Source organism: Notechis scutatus, chromosome 9, assembly GCF_049901735.1.
Source record: "Notechis scutatus isolate UNSWTSFEM ecotype Mainland chromosome 9, rNotScu1.2, whole genome shotgun sequence".
Classification (NCBI taxonomy): domain Eukaryota; kingdom Metazoa; phylum Chordata; class Lepidosauria; order Squamata; family Elapidae; genus Notechis; species Notechis scutatus.
The window spans coordinates 18,942,261-18,967,189 of record NC_142017.1 but is presented as its reverse complement, the minus strand read 5'-3'; the positions used below and the strand labels follow the sequence as shown (position 1 = coordinate 18,967,189).

The 24,929-nt window shown below is 45.0% G+C and overlaps 2 protein-coding genes across 10 annotated transcripts in view; one reads left to right on the top strand and one right to left on the bottom strand.

Annotated features, from left to right (window-relative positions):
• LOC113430830 (F-box/LRR-repeat protein 8-like) overlaps positions 1-8,455 on the bottom strand; it is an 11,465-nt gene extending 3,010 nt beyond the window's left edge. The window contains exons 1-3 of one of the 9 annotated variants that reach the window (XM_087971694.1): positions 6,610-7,640; positions 791-828; positions 206-386 (exon numbers count right to left, since the gene is read on the bottom strand). In XM_087971694.1, the coding sequence (XP_087827820.1) occupies positions 206-369 (164 nt within the window). In that variant the 5' untranslated portion in view covers positions 370-386; positions 791-828; positions 6,610-7,640. Of the gene's footprint in view, positions 1-205; positions 387-703; positions 887-958; positions 1,092-6,609; positions 7,641-8,254 lie in introns of those variants that run through there. The other 8 variants (XM_087971691.1, XM_087971693.1, XM_087971698.1 and 5 more) reach the window with 8 other exon arrangements.
• On the top strand, positions 6,209-24,900 carry TRADD (TNFRSF1A associated via death domain). The gene is made up of 5 exons (XM_026672105.2): positions 6,209-6,501; positions 12,389-12,544; positions 18,396-18,676; positions 20,184-20,388; positions 23,799-24,900. Exons 2-5 carry the CDS (start codon positions 12,403-12,405, stop codon positions 24,104-24,106), a joined length of 936 nt encoding a protein of 311 aa, XP_026527890.1. The 5' UTR covers positions 6,209-6,501; positions 12,389-12,402; the 3' UTR covers positions 24,107-24,900.
• Positions 24,901-24,929: the final 29 nt, after the last annotated feature.

Sequence of the window (24,929 nt, the reverse complement as noted above, 5' to 3'; positions counted from 1 at the left end):
GACTCCCTAAAAGCTGGATTATAATATATACTAACTAAGCCAATAATAAAGCCACCCACAGCACACATAAGCATAGTGCGTGCAGCCTAATACCTAGTGCAAACTGCTTTTACGAGTATTATGTCCTTCTGCACCGCATCCCTCCTCCTCCTTTGCCTATTCACAGCTACTTCAACTCCATGACCCACCTTACTCCCATTCTTACCTGACTTCTGTGTAACTCCAGACACAGCCGGCCGAAACTGCTGCAGCCCACTTCTTACAGACCTGAAAAACCGTATGTCTGTCTTGCAGGGACAAGTAGCAAAAGACATGAGAGAGAATTTCCTCCGGGATGTAGTTCCAGGCATCTCCAACTGTCTCCGGCATCCTTCAGGGACTCTTCTCTGAAAGAAAACACGCACTAAAGTGAGGCCACACCTAGAATTTCACATCTAGTTTTGCTCACCACACTATAAAGAAGAGGTTGAGACTCTAGAAAGAGTGCAGAGAAGAGCAACCAGGATGATGAGGGGACTGGAGGCTAAAACATACAATGAACGGTTGCAGGAACTGGGCTTGGCTAGTCTAGTGAAGAGAAGGACCAGGGGAGACAGGATGGCAGTCTTCCAATACTTGATGAGAAGAAAAAAAAAGAGAAGGAGAAGAAAGAACAGCTGATCCAGAGACAGAAGGAGCAAGATTCTGTATCTGCCGGTCTTACATCCAGCCACCTCGGGAAAAGAAGAAATGCCATTTTGCTCTCAAACCAGACCTCAAAATCCGCAAGAGGAATCTGCATGTCACCTACCAAGAACCTCCTTCCCTTCCTGCTTTCTCACTGCAGTCCTGAAAAAGGAGAAAGGATCAGCAGTTATTTTTACTTTCCGGAAAGACTGAATGGGTGAAGTCACTTCCTTCGATTTAACACACGGTTTTCATTGTAGTTTGTAATTCAAGCCCTGGCACACAAACTGACCTTTGATTTCCTGGCTTGTTATCATTGCTGCTCGTAAAACCTGTGTTTGTTCTGCCTTCTGCACTTGGTAAATCCTTGGGCAACGGAGCCCTGATATTGCATTTCAAAACGAAACACGTCATTGCAGGGAGAGGAGGATTCGCCGGCTGCTTAGAGGAACACCCAGATTTTCCTTCCACGGACGAACGATTCCGTCTCTTGTATCCTGAACAGCAGCAACGGGCCTTCTCACACCCTTCCTTCACACAGCGTGAAGGCCCCATTTCGGATTTATTCCTTGGGGTCTAATCAAATTTAGAATCCATCCAGTCCTCGAAGCTCTCTGGGTAATTTACAAGGCAACCAACACCCCCAAATATATAATACAATTGGAAGGCAAACAATTATCATAGAGAGTAGAGCTGGCTGAGTGGTTAGAATACAGCATTGCAGGCTGACTCTGCCCATTGTCAGCAGTTCAATCCTGACCGGCTCAAGGTTGACTCAGCCTTCCCATCCTTCTGAGGTCGGTAAAATGAGGACCCAGATTGTTGGGGGACAATAGAGAGGGCTGTAAAGCACGTGAAGCAGTATATTTTTATGATGACTATGATCATGATTTATCACTTATAGTTTTATGTACACTAAGAGCTTATGCACTAAAGACAAATTCCTTGTGTCCAATCACACTTGGCCAATAAAGAATTCTATTATATTATATATCAGTTTAAGTGCTATTGCTATTGTCCTTCCTTCCTTCCTTCCTTCCTTCCTTCCTTCCTTCCTTCCTTCCTTCCTTCCTTTCCTTCCTTCCTTCCTTCCTTCCTTCCTTCCTTCCTTCCTTCCCATTCATCCATCCATCCATGATGCACAGTGGTTAGAATGCAGTATTGCAGGCTAATTCTGCCAATTGTCAGCAGTTCAATCCCGACTGGCTCAAAGTTGACTCAACCTTCCATCCTTCCAAGGTTGGTAAAATGAGGACTCAGATTGTTGGGGGCAAAATGATGACTTGTAAACCCCCCAGAGAGGGCTGGAAAGCACTGTGAAGTGGTATATAAGTCTAGGTACTATTGCTACACCATGAAAAATGAAAACACTGTACAGGTAGTTCTTGACTTACAACCGTTCATTTAGTGACCATTCAAAGTTACAACCACACTTTAAAAAAGTGACGTGACCATTTTTCGCCTCTTGTAGCATCTGCATATTCACGTGATTTAAATTCAGATGCTTGGCAACTGACTCATAGTTATGACACTTGCGGTTTCCCAGAGTCGCGTGATCCCTTTTTGCGACCATCTGACAAGCAAAGTCAATGGGGAAGCCAAGTTCACTTAACAGCCGTGTTACTAATTTAACAACTGCAGTGATTCACTTAACAAACGTGGCAAGGAAAGTTGTAAAATGGGACAAAACTCAGTTAACCCTTAAGACAGCAAAGGTGCCACCGAAAAATATATACCTCCTACCCAAAGTATATACTGGCAGAAGGAAGGAACACAAAGGTTGCCCAGCCTATTATACGAGATGTGGGGTGAGCCAATACCGCTGGGGAGACCTTGGGCTCTGCAAATAATCCACTCCTATTCCATGTAGGGCTTTATAAGTCATTTTATGGCCCTCTGCAATTATGATGTGTCAGTTCCTGTTACGCTCCAAAGTTTATGACAGGAGGAAGAAGTACATTATAACAGATATGATACGATTGGCAGTGCAAAAACCCTCATAAAACCAAAAGTTTTTTTTTTTTTTCCAATTTGCTAGGACGAAAAATAAAATAAAAGTGAACTTCAGGCATTCAAAAGGTTTCTGTGTCAGCCTTCAAGATCTTTTCTACTGCTTTGCATCTTTTGGCTGCCATAAGTAACGGGGGGAGGGGATATGTCTGGGAAGAGAGCTGGAGGGGTTACATTCTTGTGTTGTGTAAATGAGGAGTGGGGGGGAGTATAAATTCCTGCTCTTAACTTTCTATTCCTCGCTTAGCTTCCTTTCCTCTGCGCAGCTGCAAATTCTTTATCAAAATATGTCAAGGTCAACGGACAGAGGCCTCATCACCACCTGAAGATGCTCACATGATTATATTCACAACTTTTAATTGGAAGACTCTTTTGAACTATGAGGGGTGGGGACATTTCCAACACTTTGTATATGTGGTCTGCGCGCCTAATTTCTCAGATTCAGAATTCTATTTGATGCTACCACTTCATCTTCAGTAAAAGATTTCTTTGATCTAATCCAGGGGTGTCCAACCTTGGCAACTTTAAGACTTGTGGACTTCAACTCCCAGAATTCCTCAGCCAGCAAAGCTGGCTGAGGAATTCTGGGAGTTGAAGTCCACAAGTCTTAAAGTTGCCAAGGTTGGACACCCCTGCTCTAATCTAAAGAGTCTAAGTTTTTCTTTCTTGAATTTTGAATGGAGCACCACCTGACATTCTGCCTGGTTACAACTCCACAATTCTGAGTAACTGAATGAAAAAAAAAAAAAGTCTTTATATCAGGCCAGTTAGACTCAAAGGTCAGAAAAACCAGCACAGTAAAACCCATAAGGAGGCATCATATCGGAGGTTGGAAGGATGTTCTAAAACAGCCATGCAACATGTATACTGTATGATTTACTGCCCCCAGTGGCTGACCTGGGTACTGTAGGCTCTGAGGGCAAAATACAGGTAGTCTTCAAACCATTCATTTATGACCATCTTTCACACTTACGATCACTGCTAGCAGTGATGGGACTCAATTTTTTTTTACTACCGGTTCTGTGGACGTGGCTTGGTGGGTGTGGCAGGGGAAGGATATTGCAAAATCCCCATTCTCTAATCACCCCACTGACCTGCTTTCCAGCTCCGTTCTCCTGTGCAGGGCAACCAAAGGAGACCCAACCGATCAGCTGGGACTCGATGGGAGACGGAGAAGAGATGGATGGGGTTGGTGGGGCCAGTCAGGGGCGGGATTGGCCGGTTCTCTGAACTATTCAAAATTTCCACTACCGGTTCTCCAGAACTGGTCAGAACCGGCTGAATCCCACCTCTGCTCCCCCTCCTGGGGATCCCCCTCCCCATTCCACTCCATAAAAGGCAAGAGAGGGGAAGCGCTTTGCAGACTTGCAAAATTGTCTCACCGGAACCTTGCAATAAAGGTATTGTTTTCACTCAGAATTTTGGGTTCCTGCCTGAAGGGCTGATAGATTGTTAATTGTGATATCATCATAATGACCATAGTTGCCCTCTTCTTCAACTGTCTGGGTGTGCAATAGCCAGTTTGTTGTTGTTGTTAGTTGCAAAGTCATGTCCAACCCATTGCAACCCCATGGACAACATTCCTCCCAGCCTTCCTGCGTTCTACCATCTTCTGGAGTCCATTTAAGGTCACACTGACTGCTTCAGTGACTCCATCCAGCCCCCTCATTCTCTGTCGTCCCCTTCTTCTTCTATTGCCCTCCCTTTTCCCCAGCATTAGGCTCTTCTCCAGGGAGTCCTTCCTTCTCATAAGGTGGCCAAGGACTTTTGAGTTTCTAAACATATCTAAAAGGTTAGGAAAGGCTGCACAAAGAGACCACCACTAGATGGACTCACAACTGGCTGACAAACCGTACTCAACGAGTAGTCCTTAATGGGTCTAAGTCTACATGGAGGGAACTAAGCAGTGGGGTGCCACAAGGTTCCGTCTTAGGCCCAGGACTCTTCAATATCTTCATTAATGACCTAGATGAGGGAATAGAAGGGGAACTTACCAAATTTGCAGATGATACTAAACTGGCAGGAATAGCCAACACCCAAGAAGATAGGCTCAAGATCCAGAGGGATCTTGACAGACTAGAACACTGGGCCGTGTCTAACAAAATGAAATTTAATGTAGAGGAAAGTAAAGTCCTACACTTAGGCAAGAAAAACCAAAAGGACACATATATACCAGGTGAAACCAGGCTCAATAGCAGTTACTGTGAGAGGGATCTTGGGGTCTTAGTGGACAACCAGCTAAATATGAGCAAGCACTGTGTAGCAGCAGCCAAAAAAGCTAATGCAGTCCTAAATTGTATTAACAGAGGGATACAATCAAGATCAAGGGAGGTACTAATACCACTCTATAAAGCCTTAGTAAGACCACACCTAGAGTACTGCATCCAGTTTTGATCACCAGACTATAAAAAAAATGTTGAGACTCTAGAAAGAGTGCAGAGAAGAGAAACCAGGATGATTATGGGACTGGAGACCAAAACATATGATGAACAGTTGTAGGAATTGGGCCTGGCTGGTCTAGGGAAGAGAAGGACCAGGGGAGACAGGAGAGCAGTCTTCCAATACTTGAGGGGCTGCCCCAGAGAGGAGGAAGGGGGTCAAGCTATTCTCCAAGGCACCTGAAGGCCAGACAAGGAATAATGGATGGAAACTGATCAAGGAGAGATTCAACCTGGAAATTAGGAGAAACTTTCTGACAGTGAGAACAATCAACCAAGGGAACAGAAGCTGCCCCCGGACATTGTGGGAGCGCCATAACTTGAGACCTTCAAGAAGAGATTGGACTGCAATTTGTCAGAAATAGTGTCGGGTCTCCCGCTTGGGTGGGGGGTTGGACTAGATGACCTATAAGGTCCCTTCCAACTCTGATTATCTGTTATCCGTTAGACCAGACTAACTCATTGAGGAGGGGGGTGTCAGGCTGCTTCCTCATCAGGATTGGATGCTGCCTCCTGAATGCCAGCAGGAAAAGGAGAAATCCTGCCTGGCTCTATTCTGCAACACCCCCGTCCCACCCCAACCTGGTTGGCCCCTGTACGACACGGTTCCCCCCTGGTTAGGGGTGTCCAACCTTGGCAACTTTAAGCCTGGAAGGACTTCAACTCCCAGAATTCTGCCAAGGTTGGAGGCCCCTGCCCCGATTATGATAAATGAGCCAGGGGAGACAAGGGTCGGGCACTCTAGACATGCTCAGAGGCCCTCTTTTCTTTGCCCCTCTATTTTGCTCCCCTTTCCAAATCACCCAGCCCGCTCTCCCTACCTACCTAAAAAAGAAAAGCAGAAAGAGCTAAAGGGAGAAGAATTTCTTGCAATTTCTCCCCGTAGGCAAAAACCAAAACAAACAAACAAACACACGCACACACACACTTCCCTTTGCCAAGGCGATGGCTTCCTAATAAGGTCTGGAGCATGACGTGCCCAGGGCTCTTGCTCTTGATTGGCCCGTAAGGAATTCCGCATCCGCCTCCCGCCCACTCTCGGCCAATGAAAGCGAGGCTCCCGGGCGGATGGACGGCTCCTCCGGCCAGTTGGAGCCAAGGCGGCGGCGATGATCTCGCTTGGGCTACAAAGTAACTGGCCGAACTTCCGAAACTTTTTTTTTCTGAATGGGCCGGACTTTTCCATTCACGGTGCACGGGAAAAAAAAAAAAGCGCCCCCCGCCCACCGCGCGCGCGAGACTTCCCGGCTCCGTCGCCTACGAGGCAGCGGCGCCCGATCCTATCCCGGGAAGCGCGCACGTGCCCGGCTGGCAACCTCCGCCCTGAACTTCTGTGACGCGTCAAGGCGGAAAGGCGGCCGGCGGGGCTCGGCTACTTAGGACGCGGGTAGGCATCGGGGGGGGCTTTGCGGGGCCGTGGGAGTTGGGGGCGGTGGGTGGTCGAGGATCCCGCCCGGATTCGCCCAGCAGGCCGATCGGCGCCAAAAAGCCTTACCGGGGGATTCGAACTCGCGGGCCCTGGAACCGGCTTCTCTGTCCGTCGACCTCCGCAAGGCGGGAGGGGGTGTTCCGTGTGAGCTCCGGGAGGTGGAGCGGGGGCGGGGGGGGAGGGAGCGGTTGCGCGAGAAACCGGACCCCGGATCGGCGCCCGGGTTTTGCCCAACCCTTCTCCGTGTCCCGCGCGTGTCGTGGGAATGCGCCCTTTCCTGCCCTTCCTTGGCGAAGGACGGCAGAGCGCTTTCAAAAAGAGGGTTGGGGGCGATCCGGAGTTTGTGGGATCGGTCCGGATCGCGCGCCAAGTTGGCTCGCTCGCCCCTCTCCGCGATTCCGCCCTTCCCCCTCCTCCGGCAGGGCTGTCTTTTACCAGCATTATGGGTCCTGGGGTGGGGGGGGAGGGAAAGCTAAGACAATTAACTACTCCCAGGAATGAAACCTGTCGATGGTCCATCCAATTAAACACAGGTCGATTTATTTTCTGGGCGGACTCCCCACCAATCAAAATGGGGTGAATTTCTATGGATGCGTGTTAAGTATTAAATTTTTTTAAAAAAATGCGGGGAAAGGTAATAATAAAGGTCATGAAGAATAAAAAGGTAGTAAAGAGGATTTGCTGGATTGATACGACGCAAGGGGCACGAACTAACATGCACAGATTGATTGACATGCAAAGGACCAATTCGATTCAATTCAAATTGCAAATGAATGAACGTGCACGGATCAGTAGGGAGGCCCCTATGCTGGGGAGGGGGGGGGAGGGAGGGGGGAGGGGCCCCCGGGGGCAAGGGTCCCATCAGGCCCCACAGCCCTGCCTGTCCCACCTGGGCTCGCCAAGGAACCCAGCCCGGGGCTTTTCCCCGCGAAGCGCTTCCTCCTCCTGCCCTCCTCCCCCCCCCACCCACCCCCTGCAGCTGGATCCAGAGGTCGCCTCCTCGGGGGCGGACAGAAGCGTGGGTGGGTGGATGGATGGTGTGTGTGTGTGTGTGTGAAAGCTGGAGCTGCCGCCGATCGCCGCCCCCACGTGTCGGACTGGAGAAGGAGGGGGTGGAAAGCACTCTCGCTTTTTAGCCACCCTCCTTGGCCTGCGTCCCCGGGACTGGGAAGGGGGCTTCAAAAGAAAGCGAAAGTGGGACGCGGTTCTAACCAGCAGGGGGTCACGATAACTTTCCCTTTTGGGGGGACGGACGCGGGGCTCTAAAGGAAAGCGAAAGTGGGGGCCAGATCCAACCAGCAGGAGGGCAAAAAAGGGGGGTGATAATGACTTTCCCTTTTTCGCGGGGTCGGGGTGGGGGAGATTGGCCCCGATTCCTAGCACGCGCGCGTGGGAATGGAAGGGCTTCCCCGGAGCGGGGCGGGGGGAATCTCTCGGTCTTTCCGGGAAGAGGCGACTCCCTTTCCAAGCAGCAGCGCTCCTTTGCAACTCCGTTCGTTGGCCCGGGAAAGGCGGAGGGAGGTGTGGGGGTAGGGGGGTTCCTTGGTCCGCCGTTAGGACGAGGAGGGAGGGGGGCCGAAAGGGACGCGGCGAGGTTGCCGGGTTCCCCCGAGGTGGTTCTAGTCCGGAATTAAAGCCATTTCAACCCAAGTGGCACCAACCTCCTTTCTACCCCTCCAGCCCTAACCCTAGAAAAGAGGTAAGGCCTCACCGTGGGACTCCCGACGTGGTCTGGTTATCAGCAAAACGGCGCTTAAAAGAAAGAGGTTTGCCCCGTTTGGAATCATTGCAGGTGTTCAGTGGGTCACGTGGTTGTCAAGCAAATCTTTCGTCCCCGTGGACTTGGCTTGCAAGCAGGCGGTGGGATGCAAATATTTTTTGCAACCGATTCTGTGGGCGTCGCCATGTGACTGGTTTTGTTTTTTTTTTTTGCAGCACCCCCTACCTCAGGTTTGGGGTTTTTGCCTCCTGGGCCTCAGGGACACCACCTGGGGGAGAGCATTTTTGCTCACAGGAAGCTTCCCTGAGGCCAAAATGGAGGGGTGTGTGTGTGTGCATAGCACACAGACAGACAGACACACACACCTTTTTGCTTCCTGGGCCTCAGGGAAGCCTCCTGGGCCAAGCAGTAAGAGAGCGAGGGGGATCCTGGCACAGCTGATCCTTGGAACAGCTGATAGTTGGGAGGAAAAAAAAATACCATAAGGAGTGACAGGTGAGGGAGAATGCAGTCCGTGATGCGATAAGGACTGACGGGGAGGGGAGGGTGGAGAGGGGCAGGGCCAAGCAAGGGGCACGATTTGCCGCTCCTCCAAAGTACGCACAATCGTAACAGCCGGTTCTATAGAACCGGTCCGAACCTGTAGATTCCCACCCCTTCGTGACCCTGGGACACAAGCAATCGTCGTAAGAACGAGTCCATTGCCAAGCCTCGGGATTTGGATCACAGGAGCGTGGGGAATGCTGCAACGGTCACAAGTGTGAAAAATGGTCATAAGTGACTTTTCCCCCCTCTGCCATTGTAATTTTGGTCACTAAATGAACTGTTGTAAGTCGAGACCTGTATTCCCAGTTGATTGCAAGGCAGGGTAAGGAATTCTGAGCGGAAAGCCACCAGATTGCCGATCTCGCCAATGGATTTGCTGAACGGGTCTATGCAGGTAGTCCTTGGCTTACGACCACAACTGAGCCCGAAATTCTGTTGCTAAGTGAAACATTCTTTACGGGAGTTATGACCCATTTTACGACTTCCCTTGCCACATTTGTTAAGGGAATCCTTGCAATTGTTACATTAGTCATGCCATTGTGAAGTGAATTCTTATTGACTTTGCTTGTCCATGAGAAGGTCGTATAAGGGGATCGAACTGGTTTAATCCCACCCCGGCTTGTGACTCTGGGATGCTGCGACCGTCGTAAATATGAACCACTTGCCAAGCATCTGAATTTTGATCAGGTGACTTTGGAGATGTTGCAACGGTCGTGAGTGTGAAAAACAGTCACAAGTCACTTTTTTTCAGTGCCGTTGTAACTTCGGTCACTAAATGAATTGTTGTAAGTTGAGAACTACCTGTATTCTTCTTGCATTAAAAAAGGGGGGGTGCAACCACATGACCCAGGACTAGTTGGGACCACAGTTTCTGCTCTTCAGCCAGGCAAATGTTAAGTCAGTGGCGCCTGATTTTGGGACCTTTTTTTGTCACCGTTGTTAAATGAATCGCTAGGAGTTGGTATGCTACTGAAGGTGACTCGCATACAACATGGCCTTTGCACGTCTACCTTTGCTCACGTTTGATGGAGGGAAAGGCAGGGGTGTGTTGGGCTACATTCTGAAAAGTTTTTTTAACAGACTAAACAGAGTTGGAAGGGACCTTGTAGGTCATCTAGTCCAACCCCCCACCCAAGCAGGAGACCCTACACTATTTCTGACAGTCCAGTCTCTTCTTGAAAGCCTCCAGTAATGAAGCTCCCACAACTTCTGAAGAAAAACTTTTGTTCCAGGGGTTGATTGTTGTCACTGTCAGAAAGTTTCTCTTTATTTCCAGGTTGAATCTCTCCTTGATCAGTTTCCACCCATTATTCCTTATCTGGCCTTCGGGTGCTTTGGAAAATAGCTTGACCCCCTCCTCTCTGGGGCAGCCCCTCAAATATTGGAAGATGCTCTCGTGTCTCCCCTGGTCCTTCTCTCCACTAGACTAGCCAGGCCCAGTTCCTGCAACCATTCTTCATATGTTTTAGCCCCCTCATCATCCTGGTTGCTCTTCTCTGCACTCTTTCTAGAGTCTCAACATCTTTTTTAAAGTGTGGTGACCAAAACTGGATGCAATTGATCCAATGCAACCATGTTTAAAAATGGTAGACTCAGCACAATCTGCAGAATAAATCACAATGCGCGTCCCATTAATGTAAAACAAGCCACAAGTAGTTTTTGAGTTACGATGACACTCAGGGCCAGAATTTCCGTTGTTAAGGAAAGTGATTGTTGAGTGGGTCATGCCAAATTTTGTGATGTTTTTTTTTTTGCCAGGGTTGTTAAGTAAATGTTTTGCAGTTTTTAAGTGAATGACAAAGTCTTTAAGCAAATCTGCCTCTTCCCATTGCCTTTACATGTTGAAAGTTACTAAATTTACATGTTAGCTGGGAAGATCATGAATGGTATTTAGGATGCTGCAACCGTCATAAACACATGTCAGTTTCCAAGTGGCCTTGACTGTGGGAATGTTGTTGCAATGATTATAAGTGCAAGGACCAATTGTAAATTGCTTTTTTTTTTTTTTTTTGGCTGTTGCTTTTTTCAGTGTCATTGTAACTTTGAATGGTTGATACATGAATGGTTGCAATACAATCTAATACAATCCTGGGTTGTATAAACAGAGGCATAGAATCAAGATCACATGAAGCATTAATATCACTTTGTAAAGCCTTAGTAAAACCACACCTGGAATACTGCAGCCAATTTTGGTCATCACATTACAAAACATGTTGAGGCTTTGGAAAAAGTTCAGAGAAGAGCAACTAAGATGATCAAAGGCCTGGACCCTAAAACATATGAAGAACAGCTGCAGGACTTGGGTCTGGCTAAATCTAGAGAAAAGAAGAATTAGGGGTGACATGATAGCAGTATTCCAGTATTTGAGGGGCTGTTATTATTTACTATTGTTTATTTATTAGTTATGTTATTATTTGTCATAGTGTACACCGAAGATGGTATTTAATTTCGTTGTATGAGGTGCAATGACAATAAAGTAAATTAAACTAAACTGCCACAAAGAGAGGGTCAAATTATTTTCCAAAGTACCAGAGGGCAGGACAAGAAACAATGGTTAGAAACTAACCAAAGAGAGAAGCAACCTGGAATTAAGGAGAAACTTCCTATCAGGGAGGACAATTAACTGGTGGAACAGAACAGGGGTGGGATTCTACCAGTTTGCACCTATTCACTAGAACCGGTTAACATTCTAAGCAGTTCAGAGAACCGGTTGTTAGAAGAAATTACTGGCCTAATCCTGTAAGGAAGGCAAGAAGGAAACATTCTGGGGTTGCTTACAGAAACTGCCTCTGTTAACCCTTATTACATTCTTGGCAAGACTAGACTTCCTGTCTCTGGAGTTTTTTTCCCCTCCTTTGCTGGTACTTTGCTTTTGTGGAGTGACCATTCAAAGTTACAATGGCACTGAAAAAAGTGACTTAGGACCATTTTTCACACTTACGACTGTTGCAGCATCCCCACAGTCATGAGAGGCCAGGGGAGGAGATGCATACCTCGATGTGAGTGATGTTGAGTTGGCCACGCCCAGCCAGTAACATGGCCACCAAGCCACGCCTACCACCTAAGCCACGCCCACAGAACCGGTTGTTAAAATTTTTGAATCCCACCCCTGGGAACAGAAGTTGCCTTCAGAAATTGTGGGTGCTTCATCACTGGAGGCTTTTAAGAAGAGACCAGACAGTCACTTACCTGAAATGGTATAGATTCTCCTGCTTGAGCAGGGGGCTGGACTAGAAGACCTCCAAGGGCCCTTCCAACTCTCTTATTCTATTCTAATTTGGGGATTATGTGCATTAGGCTTGTTACATCCCTGTTGCCAAGCTCCTAAATTAAATCATATGAACCACAAGGACACTGATGGTCGTAAGTCCAAGAACTGCTTGTAAGTCCCTGTTTCCAGTGCCTTTGTCCCTTCCAACGGCCAGTAAACAAATGGTCCTAAGTCCAGAACGACTTGCAGTAACATCTTCTAAAGTCGCTTTGGCCACTAAACGAACTGTTTTGAAGTCGAGGACTTGGTCTTCGGATGAGGAGGTTTGAAGGCCTGTCTAGTGACACTTAATCTGTGTTCCATTTCAGGAGGCACTTCCAGGATGGCAGCCAGGATGGATGAGTGGGTGGGCTGTGCTTACCTCTTTGTCCAGGTAACCTCGGAAAAGGTCTTTCTGCCTACACTCTACAGAAGCCCACAGCAGAAGCCCTGCGTATACAAAGCGTTGAAGTTGGCATTTGCAGGTACGTTGATCGCATTAGTCTTGTTTCCACCTACCCTACATGTATTTATGCTCAGAGGGAATCAGTTATCCAGTTCTTGGCTAAACAGCTCAGATTTTTTTCTTCTGAGTTCAAAATGTTTCCATTTGTGTAAATAATACTACCCTGTGTAAATAATAATAATAATAATAATAATAATAATAATAATAATAATAATAATAATAATAATAATAATAATAATAATAAATAAATAAATAAATAATGATAATAATGATAATAATGACAGTGTACACAGAAAACGAGAGAACTATGATGGGTTTCGTATCACAGATCATTAGTTGAACACTTCCCAAGCATTTAGGACTGCGTGATGTATCGGCGGATTATGTGAGCAGATCCCAGTAAGGTGGCCTTCTGCAGCTGACCAATGGTGATCTTGTCAGTGCCAATTGTTTTCAAGTGCTTGCCTAGGTCTTTAGGCACAGCACCCAGTGTGCCCAGTACCACTGGAACCACACGCACTGGTCTATGCCAGAGTCTCTGCAGTTCAATTCTCAAGTCCTGATATGTGGTGATTTTTTCAAGTTGTTTCTCGTTTATTCTGCTGTCACCAGGTATGGTAATGTCGACGATCCACGCTTTTTTCTTCTCCACAATCTTGATATCCAGGGTATCCTGGGCATCCGTCGACCAGTGGGCTACAGGACACGGGTCCCATAGCTGAGCAACCAGGGCATGGGGGCCTGCAGCGCTACTGGAAGCTGAACAACCTCAGAAGCGGCAGAAATACACCATGTCAGAGAACCGCTCTGTAATGAAATGCTACTGCAAAGCAGAACCAGAAAAACGAGGCTACCAAAAAAGGATGTACAAGTTATGGAACCAAGAATATCCAGACTCAAGGATAACTGAATTACGATTAGCTGATTCATCAGTTGTTGTTATTATTATTATTATTATTATTATTATTATTATTATTATTATTATTATTATTATTATTATTATTATTATTATTATTATTTCAGACGGACAGGCATTTGGCCCACAACATGCCTGACATAACAATACTTGAGAAGAAAAGGGTTTGGTTCATTGGCATGGCAATACCTGGTGATGCACAAATTGTAGACACGCAACAAGAAAAAAATCACAAAGTATCAGGACTTACAAATTGAAGTTGAGCGACTTTGGAAAAAGAAATCGTGTGTTATCCCAATTGTTACTGGAGCCCTTGGAGCAATACCTAAAGGGCTACCTCGCTATTTGGAAATCCTGAATTTATCAGACTTGAACACCTTGATTCTACAAAAAAACCACCCTACTTGGAACAGCTTATATCCTCCGACGCTACCTGAACAGTTCCTAGGTCCTTGGTTCGGACTCGAGCTGTTGAGCTACCAACCAGTCCCAAAGGCTATGAATCTCACTAAAGATATAATAATAATAATAATAATAATAATAATAATAATAATAATAATAATAATAATAATAATAATAATAATAATAATAATAATAATATAATGGCCTGTCAACATCATTACGCGGGTGCAGCCCATAGTGTATAGAAAACTGATTACCATACACTATGCTCTGCAACCTCTGTAGTGAGGTTGACAGGCTATATTTGCCCAGAGAAGCAGGCAGCAGAGGACTTTTGCAAGTGAAGCAGACAGTCGAAGAAGAGAAGCATGCTCTGGCAGATTATGTGAAAGACAGTATTGAACCAGCTTTGATGGAGGTCAACAAGAGAAAGTGCTCAAAGTGCAGCAAACCAAGAATCAATACAGGAAAACAGCGATGCAAACTCGGGCTGACAGCTGGTGTAACAAAGCACTGCATGGACAGCTCCTTGAAAAGATCCAAGGAAAAGTAGATAAGGAAAAGACCTAGTTATGGCTGACCAATGAAACACTGAAGAAAGAGACAGAAGGCCTGATTCTTCAAGCCCAAGAACAAGCCATCAGAATGAATGTAATCAAAGCCAGAATAGAAAAATCTGCTGATGACCCCAAATGCAGACTCTGCAAAAAAGCTGATGAAACCATTGATCACATACTGAGCTGTTGCAAGACAATAGCTCAGACTGACTACGAACAACATCACAATACAGTCACTCAGATGGTCCACTGGAACTTGTGTCACAACTACCATCTGCCTGTAGCAAAGAACTGGTGGGATCATAAGCCTGAGAACGTGGTCGAAAATGAGCATGCAAAACTACTGTGGACTTCCGAAAACAGACTGACAAAGTTTTGGAACGCAATACCCCAGATATCAAGATTGTGGAGAAGAAAAAAGTGTGGATCGTCGACATTGCCATACCTGGTGACAGCAGAATCGACGAGAAACAACTTAAAAAAATCACCAGATATCAGGACTTGAGAATCGAACTGCAAAGACTCTGGCATAGACCAGTGCAGGTGGTTCCAGTGGTACTCGGCACACTGGATGCTGCTATGCCTAAGGACCTAGGCAAGCACTTAAAAACAATTGGCGCTGACAAAATCACCATTGGTCAGCTGCAGAAGGCCACCTTACTGGGATCTGCTCGCATAATCCGCCAGTACATCACGCAGACCTAAACGCTTGGGAATTGTTCGACTAGTTATTTGTGATACAAAACCCAGCATAATTATCTCGTTTGCTGTGTACACTGTCATTTTTGTGTATAATAATAATAATAATAAATCCTGAATTTGTCAGACTTGAATACCCTGATTTTACAAAAAAACACCCTACTTGGAACAGCTTATATCCTCTGACGCTACCTGAACAGTTCCTAGGTCCTTGGTTAGGACTCGAGCTGTTGAGCTACCAATCAACCCCAAAGGCTATGAATCTCACTAAAGATTAACCAATAATAATAACAATATTGGCTAAGAGCAGAAAAGTTAAAAAAAGAGACTGAGGGATTAATTCTGGCTGTGGAAGACCAAGCCTTAAGGACAAATGTATACAAAGCCAGAATTGAGAAGACAGGAACAGACAGTAAGTGCCGCCTATGCAAAGAAGCTGAAGGAACAGGGGACCACCTGGTAAGCTGCTGCCAGAAGATTGCACAAACTGACTACAAGCAGCGGCATGGCAAAGTAGCAACCATGGTGCATTGAAAGATCTGCAAGCAATATCATTTGCCTGTGAGCAAGAACTGGTGGGACCATAAAATAGAAAAAAGTCATAGAAAATGAAAAAGGTAAACTAACACCCAGTTGTCAATAAGAAAGACAAAATAAAGTCTGGATAGTGGATGTGGCAGTGCCTGGAAACAGCAGAAGAGAAGAGAAAGAACTGGAGAAGATAACAAAATACAAAGACCTACGAATAGAAATAGAACGACTATGGCAAAGGCAAGCAAGGGTAGTACCAATGTTAATAGTTAATAGGTACAGTCCCAAAACAACTGGAGCACCCCTTGAACACCATCGGTGGCATTGATAAATTGGCCATCGGTCAATTGCAGAGGCAGCTTGACGTGGAACAGTTTCTATCCTGCGATGATATCTGTAACACCATCAAACATCCAAATTTGCCCAGGTCCTTGGTAAGGACTCGATAGGTAGACAAAAATACCAAACCCAGTCTGAACATCTGGCTGACTGTGTGATGAATGATAATGATGATAACAACAACAAAATAATAATGTTGATGATAATACTTAGAAGGTACTTGGTCAATACCTAGAATGCTGGCGACAACCCGTATTAACCATTAGTGCCAGTTAATATTTGTGATACATTTTTAAATGTTCAGTTGACTTGAGTTTCATGTTTAATGAATAAAGTATATAATAATAATAGTTTCCTGCCTTGATCTTCTGAGTCATGTTTGCAGAAAGAGTTTACACCCAAGGTCTTTCTGCTTTCTGTGACCATAGCCATAAAGTTAAGAGTAGATGAGTCACCACCTACTTATCTTTGAACTTTTACCTCCAGAAAGGAAAAATTTGGGGCAGGAATGGGAAAGGTTTGAAGAGCGGGAGCTACATTTTGCTATTGTAAATAATATTTGGAAAACTGAGCTCAACCTTGTACAGATGTACCTAATAAGGGGAACCGGAAGGAACAGGGCTTATATTTAGGTATATATTTCCTTCAGAAGAAGAGAGCAAGAAAAGTTAAACATCTGAATTAATAATATAATAACAATATATAATAACACCTGGTTGACTGTGACCAACTATAGTAATAATTGACCAACCTTAAATAATAATGTTGTGCCACCTGACTCCTTGCAACTCCGGGTACAAATTGTTAAAAGAAGGCTATACACAAAGGAACAAAGATGGTAGAGATGACAAAACCCAAATGGAAACAAGGATAAATACAGAATATAGAATAACCGGGTTGGAAGGGACCTTGGAGGTCATCTAGTCCAACTGTCTGCTCAAGCAGGAGACCCTGCTAGACCATTTCAGATAAGTGATTGTCTCCTTAAAAACCTCCAGTGATGGAGCACGCACAATTTTTGAAGGCAAAGCTGTTCCTTTGGTTAATTGTTCTCACTATTAGAAAGTTTCTCCTTATTTCTAGGTTGAATCTCTCTTCGATGAGCTTCCATCCGTTACGTTTTGTCTTGCCCTCAGGTCCTTGGGGAAATAAGTCAAGCCCCGTCTTCCCCCTCACAAGCCCCTCAAGTATTGGAAGGCAGCTATCAGGTCACCTTTCATCCTTTTCTTCATTAGACTAGACATACCTAGTTTCCTTAACCATTCATCCTATGGCTTCAGACCCTTAACATCTCTTTTGCTGTGCTACATAAAGCTAATAAGAGATCTAGAAGCTCAGCCAAGTTGGGTATAAGGTGCTCAGTGTAAGTGCATAAACAGCCTTTCCCTCAAAGCCAGCTTGTTTTGATTCAGACCTTGGTTTGTTTCCCATGCAGGTTTAACCATTGATTGAATAAGCCCCCATCGGCTTGGGGCGTATATGTGTTCTTAATCATAGCTTACAAAACCGTCAAAATAACCAAGTTCTGAAAACAATACACTCATCAGTAGGCAAGCACAGGGTCGAAGTCCAATCCAAAGATGGAGGCGAAATGTCTGTGGTACCTATCCTTCCTTCTCCCCGCCATCAGAACTGATGAAGCTTCTTGGATGAGAAGGGAAATGTTTTCTTCATCTTCCTCAAGGAAAGAAACAGACCAGTTGCCTTTTGAAGTAACAAAATAAGCCCTGTTGAGACACGAGGGCAGAATGCTCTAATGTCATTATCCACAACCAAAGGAATTGAGCAGTACGGTTGCTCTTCTAAGACTTGAAACCAGAAAATAACAAAAGTTATCATTAAATATACTTTTCTTCTGGAGAGGTTTATACATCCTTCCAGCATTCATTAGAGCAGAATCCAGAAAGTGCGTATCAAGAGTAGCAACCTACACCTAAGTGGAACACTTGTTCCAGAATAGATCACCCCTCCCAAGGAACTCTTCCAAACAATCAAAATGAGTTTTGTCTTAATTTTTGACTTGCAGCTTGTCTTGCCCAACATTACAGGACTGCAGAGTGAGGAGCTTTCAGAAATGGTTCCAAGAACCTGGTGTGATGACGCAAGTTGACCTCTGAAGACTTCTTCTTTTCTTCTTCCTCTTCTTTAGAAATGCCCCTAGCTGATCTCTTACAGGCTCCTTCTCCAGAGAAGGTTTATTCAAGGACATAACCACTGACTGTAGCAGCGTTTTTCAAACCTGGGAACTTTAAAAGATACGGGCTTCAGCTTCAAATCCCAGAATTCCCCAGCTGGTCTTCTGGAAGTTGAAGTCCACGCATCTTAGCATTGCTAAGTTTGAAAGGCACTGGCTTAGATCTTCTGCTGCAGCCACCAGTGGTCAACCATCTGACTCATCTTCCATTTTTCCCTTCTTTCCTCCACAGATTCCACAGGGGGATTTAACGGGCTGGATATTCTGAAGGTCCATAGTAGTGACCCTCATTTGATCATCCAGCTCAAGTTCCACAAGCAAGAGAACTGCCGAAAGTTCCTGCAAAGCTACCATCAAGGAGAACTTCAAGAAGCTCTCCAGAGGCATCTCAAGGTCTCTTTGGCCTTGCCCAGCCTGGAGCCCCTCAAGACGGAACTGAGGGCTGGTGCTGAAAAGTTGGATTCCATCATCCAAGAAGAAGAACGTTGTCTGGAGACCATCTCTCGGGAGAAGGTAAGGGTCAGACTCTGAAATGGGTGGCTTGTTATCACCTCGGAGAGACAGCCACTAAAATGCTGGCTCAGGGTCCACATAAACAAAGGTCCCATTGCCTTCTGGAAAGCCTCCAGCGATGAAGCTCCCACAACTTCTGAAGGCAATTGTTCCATGGGTTGTTTGTTCTCAGTGTCAGAAAATTCCTCCTTATGTCCAGGTTGAATGTCTCCTTGTTCAGTTTCCATCCATTACATTATTCCTTTTCTGGCCTTCAGGTGCTTTGGAAAATAGCTTGACCCCTTCCTCTCTGGGGCAGCCCCTCAAATACTGGAAGACTGCTATCCTGTCTCCCCTGGTCCTTCTCTTCCCTAGACTAGCCATGTCCAGTTCCTGCAACCATTCGTTGTATGTTTTAGCCTTCAGTCCCCTCATCATCCTGGTTGCTCTTCTCTACTTTTTCTAGAGTCTCAACATCTTTTTTATGTGGTGAACAAAATTGGATGCAGTACTCTAGGTGTGGTCTTACTAAGGCTTTATAGAGTAGTATTAGTACCTCCCTTGATCTTGATTGTTTGCCTCTGTTAATGCAACTTAGGATTGCATTGGCTTTTTTGGCTGCTGCTACACACGGCTGGCTCCTATTTAGCTGGTTGTCTACTAAGACTCCAAGATCCCTCTCATAGTTACTGCTATTGAGCCTGATTTCACCCAGTCTATGTGTGTCCTTTTGGTTTTTCTTGCCTAAGTGTAGGCCTTTACTTTTCTCTGCATTGAATTTCATTTTGTTAGATACGTCCCAGTGTTCTAGTCTGTCAAGATCCCTCTGGATCCTGAGCCTATCTTCTCGGGTGTTAGCTATTCCTGCCTTTCTCAACCAAGCATTCTAACTCTCCTTGTTTTAAATCTGAGCAGTTTTATAATGCTTTGGAAAGACCACACTTGGAATACTGCATCCAGTTTTGATCACCACTATATAAAAAAAGATATTGAGATGCTGGAAAGAATGCAGAGAAGAGCAATAAGAATGATTAGGGGGCTGGAAGCTAAAACATATTTTAAAAGATTGTAGGAATTGGGTTGGTCTAGCCTAGTAAAAAGAAGGACTAGAGGTGATGTGAGCTGTGTTCCACTAATAGGAGGGGCTGCCCTAAAGAAGAGGGAGTCAAATTATTCTCCAAAGCCCCAGACGGCAGGACAAGAAGCAACGGATGGAAACTAATCAAGGAGAGAAGCAACTTAGAACTAAGGAGAAATTTCCTAACAGTGAGAAGAATTGATCAGTGGAACAACTTGCCTCCAGAAATTGTGGGGACTCCAACGCAGGAAGTTTTAAAGAAGAGATTAGATAGCCATTTTCCAGAATGTATAAGGCCTGAGCAGGGGTTTGAGCTAGAAGACCTCAAGAGTTCCCTTCCTATTCTGTTATTCAGATTAGAAAAATGCTAACTAATGCATGCAGCAAAGAAAGAAAATAATTTACAGAAACTTCCCCCACATCCCTCTCCTTGTCTTTTCTTTTTTGAAGCCGAATCATCTCAGAGATGAAGAAGTAGCAGAGTTGGAAGCATCCCTGGTGAATCTGACTTTTCAAGAAAGCAACTCGAAATCACAGCTCTCTTCAGATTCTTCCTTCCACACTTTAAATTCCTCCCCTCCATCTTCCAGCCCTCCGGAGATTTCAAAGCCTCCGGTTGAAGAAGATACCTTCTTTTTCCAGAAGCAACAATTTGGTGAGTGTGGCAGGGACTGGAGACAAAAATGCTGGGCCGAGATAAGGAATGGAAGGCCGTACAGGCATGTTCAGTAGGTTCTCCACAAGGATTTACAGGTCATTCTCAACTTCAAGCAGAGGTGGGATTCCACCGGTTCTGTCCGGCTCTGTAGAACCGGTAGCTCTGAAGAGCAGCAGACATGGAACTGGTTCTATGTCTGCTGCATGTTTTGGCCCACCCGCCCTCCCAGGCTCTTACCTGACCTTTATTTCCTGCTTTTTCAAACGCTGCTTCCCTGCACGCAGCGCTGCTCAGCTGTCCAGGCAGCAAGCAGACGAAGATTTACACAGGCGCACAGCGTGCAGGAAAGCACATTGTAAATCACTGAACCAGTAGTTAACCTTGTCGGATCCCACCCCTGACTTAAAACCATTCGTTTAGTGACTGTTCCAACTTACAGAGGCACTGAAAAAGCAACAGGATCGTTTTCACACTTTTATGTGTGTGTGTGTGTGTGTTATGTATGTATGTATGTATGTATGTATGTTTCTTCATCTAATTTCTACCTCTTATCTCTAACCACTTGTAAAATCTATTCCATGCTAAGTAATAATTCTGTGTCTTCTTTGTCCTTTATTTTTAACGTCAGTCTATCCATCTCTGCACTGTTTAATATTTTCCGAATTACATCCTCATCTGATGGAATGTTCTCATTTTTCCAATATTGTGCAAATACAATCCTTGCTGCTGTCAATGCATACAAAACTGGATATATAGCCCCTTTATCATAGCCCTCTGGCAATATACCCAACAAAAATATTTCTAGTTTCAGATCTACCGTGTTTCATATAATAAGGCCGGTCTTATTTTTTTGAGCCCTGAAAAATGGCTAGGCTGTCTTTTCAGGATATATGTTGCTTGATCAACTTTTCCAACCAATGTATGTATTTTTGTCCAATATTTTCTTGTTTTCGTGCAAGTCCACCACATATGATAATAAGTACCTGAGGTCTGATTACACTTCCAACACTTGGCAGACATATTGCTAAACATTTTTATTAATCTTGCTGGTGGCAAGTGCCACCTATAAAACATTTTATAGAGATTTTCTCTGTATGCAGTAGCCATTGTCAGTTTATACTTCCTATCCCAAATTTTTGCCATTTATCTAATTCTATAGTATAACCATTTTTTTTGCCCAATCATTGTTTTTTTTTGACTTGTTCCTCTTCCATTTTATAGTAATTATATATATTGTATTTTTAATCAATTTTTCATCTGTCCCTAATAATATCTTATCAAGTGTTGTTGATTCTTTGTAAAAACCCCATGTTTTTGCATCTTTCTCATATCTCGACTGTATTTGCAGATGTGGCCACCAAGCTAAGTCCACCCCTTGGTTTTGTAATTGTTGTCTAGTTTTAAGTTCACCATTCTCATTTAAAATGTCTTTATAAAATACAATTCTCCCCCAAAAAATAAGATTAATAATGATTCCATTGTGGAAAGCCAGACTGGTATTTTCATATTGTTTTGTAGTTTAATATTTTCCCATACCTGGAGCAAGGCATTCCTCACATAGAGTCTTTGAAAGTATCTATGTATCGTACTCTTTCCATACCATAAAAAAACGTTGGACTTGGAGAAATGGAAGAATTTACAACTATCTTTGATGGGGAGAATAGCCACTATAAAAATGAATATACTACCGAAACTACTTTTTTAAAAATTCCAAACAATACCGACAAAAATAGAGAAAAAATATTTTGAAGAACTAAATAGAACAATCTTGAAGTATATCTGGCAAAGGAAAAAAGCAAGAATAAAATCATTTTTCACACTTATGACGGCTGCAGCATCCCTTGTGGTCACGTGATCAGAATTCACCTGCTTGGCAACTGGCATATTTTTATGACCCAGGCTCACGTGATCATCTTTCGGATGGTTGTCAGGTTGACTCAGCCTTCCGTCCTTCCAAGGTGGGTAAAATGAGGACCCAGGTTGTTGGGGGCAGGAGGCTGACTCTGTACACGGCTTAGAGAGGGCTGGAAAGCGGTATATAAGTTTAAGCGCTATTGCCCTTCCATCAATCCATCATCCATCTATTACGTGCAGTGATTAGACTGCAGTATTGCAGGCTGACTCTGCCCACTGCCAGGAGTTCAATCCTGACCAGCTCAAGGTTGACTCTTCTGAGGTCAGTAAAATGAGGACCCAGATTGTTGGGGGCAATATGCTGAGTCTGTATACCACTTAGAGAGGGGTATAAAGACCTGTGAAGTGGTATATAAGTGTTGTGGTCCACCGGCCACCCAACTTTAAACTCAGACAAGTTGTGGAAAAGTACCAGGGAGGAAGGAGCCAAGAAAGGCAGAGGGCGGGACTCTGGCGCAGTTGTTGTGGTCCGCTGGCAGCAGAGTCGGACAGTGGGGAGGAACATGGGCCAGTCTGGGAGTCTAGGGAGGGCTCGGACGAGGGATCTGCGCCCGACACAGAGATGAGACCAGGGCCATCTGAGAGTTGTATGTTGACTCCGGAGCCTCCAGAATCTGACATCAGCGAGGCAGAGGAACAGGGGAGCCTGTTCCCAGTGGCGCTTGCACAGAGCTGCCAGAAGGCAAGAACACTTAAGACAAAAGGGGCAACTCAGGAGTAAGGCTTGGAGATGATTGGCCCATCTCATAAAACAAAGGAGGAGCAAAGGGACATGAAGCAACTTTGTTCATTCTGGTCGGTTTAGAAAAGGGGTATCCAACCTTGGCAACTTTAAGACTTGTGGACTTCAACTCCCAGAATTCCTCAGCCAGCTTTGCTGGCTGAGGAATTCTGGGAGTTGAAGTCCACAAGTCTTAAAGTTGCCAAGGTTGGACACCCCTGGTTTAGAGTTTGAAGCTCCATGTTTACTTTGTTCTCCGCTTGTACAGCTAATTGGCGATTTAGTCGTTGGCAGCATTTCAAGGGAGATAAAGGTGTGTGTTTATTAGCCTTATCCCAAAGGACTGTGGCAGACTTCTGTTGGACTATTCACCAACTGGTTGGGACGCATTACGGGCTGTGAATGCATATAATTCACAGCCATTGAAATAAAAAAAAAGGGGTCTTAGGAACAGCGTGTGATTGTTACTGTCTCAGGAAGCCTTGGTCGGAACAATAAGTCTAAATGCTATTTACACTTATTTGCGACCTTCTGCCAAATAAAGTCAATGGGGAAGCCAGATTCATTCTACAGCCACGTTACTAACTTAAATTAACAACTGTAGTGATTCACTTTAGCAAAAAGGTCGTAAAAGGTCGGGTTGGATTAGATGACCTACAAAGTCTCTCCCAAACTCTGTTAATCTTAATCTAATCTCTAATCTCATAACCTTTGTCAACAAGAGGTATGCAAGATGTTAAAATCATCTTATTTCCCGGCTTCCCTTTTGCAGCCAACAGAAAAATCACCCCCGATGACCACCAGAAGTTCGCCAAACTGGTGTCCAAGAAATGGAAACAGGTGGGCCGGTCCCTCTACCTACAGACCAAATGCCGAGCCCTCCGGGACCCCTTCATCGATAACCTAGCCATTGAATACGAACGTGAAGGCCTGTACGAACAAGCGTACCAGATGCTTCGCAGGTTTATTGACTCGGAGGGCAAGAAGGCCACTATTCAGAGCCTGATGGCTGCCTTGGAAGACAATGGCCTCATCAGTTTAGGCGAAGAACTTTTGGGTCTCCACCAAAGTGACTTGTGAAGAAGAAGGGGAAAAGAAAAAGAGTCTTTTTTGGAGACTGCTAGCTTTACAGTGTGATTGATCCTCCCATACTGGTCTTTCTTGTGCATCGGATTCAACGATGGCTTCTCCCTACGATTGTTTCCCAACAAGAATCAAGTTCAAAATCTTGAAGTCAAACTGGAAGATCAAGCACGGTTTCCACAAGAAATTGCAAAGCCTGCTCTAGAACAGGAGGTCCCCAAACTTGGCAGCTGAGAGAATTCTGGGAGAATTAAGACTGAGAGAATTCTGGGAGTTGAAGTCCACAAGTCTTAAAAAGTTGCCAACTTTGGAGACCTCTGCTCTAAGAAAGAGCAGTGGGCCTTCTAATTGGAAAGGAAAAAGATGGCCTGCCCAGGCACTGTCAGATTTAGGAGATCCGTAGCATAGGACAGGGTGGGTAGAACAAGAAGGAATGGGTCCTTCTCGGAGGGAGATCCGACCTGGAAAGAAGGAGGAATTTCCTAACAGTGAGAACAATTAATAACAGAACTTTCTGGAGTTGTGGGCGCTCCATCATCGAAGGTTTCCAAGAAAAGATTGGACGGTCTTCTGTCCTGGATAGTATGTGGTCTCCTGGCGTTGGATTAGTTTGACCAAAAGACTTCCAAAGCCCCTTCCAGCCCTATGGTTCTATGATTCTCCCTCCCCCCACATCACGATCAAACGGCAGATTTAACCTTGGTGTTCTCCTGGTCTTCAAGAGGCCTTCTGAGTAACTAAGGAGACCATTAGTTCAATAAAGAATAGCCCAGATTTATTTTCATTTTCAACTCATGACATTCCATTCTTTGTATGTGTG

Bases quoted from the DNA above. Each gene is read 5' to 3' on its own strand.
- TRADD (XM_026672105.2), top strand. From the start codon at position 12,403: ATGGCAGCCAGGATGGATGAGTGGGTGGGCTGTGCTTACCTCTTTGTC. The intron at 18,677-20,183 runs GTAAGGGTCAGA...TCTTTTTTGAAG, and splicing joins AGACCATCTCTCGGGAGAAG to CCGAATCATCTCAGAGATGA. The intron at 20,389-23,798 runs GTGAGTGTGGCA...TCCCTTTTGCAG, and splicing joins TTTCCAGAAGCAACAATTTG to CCAACAGAAAAATCACCCCC.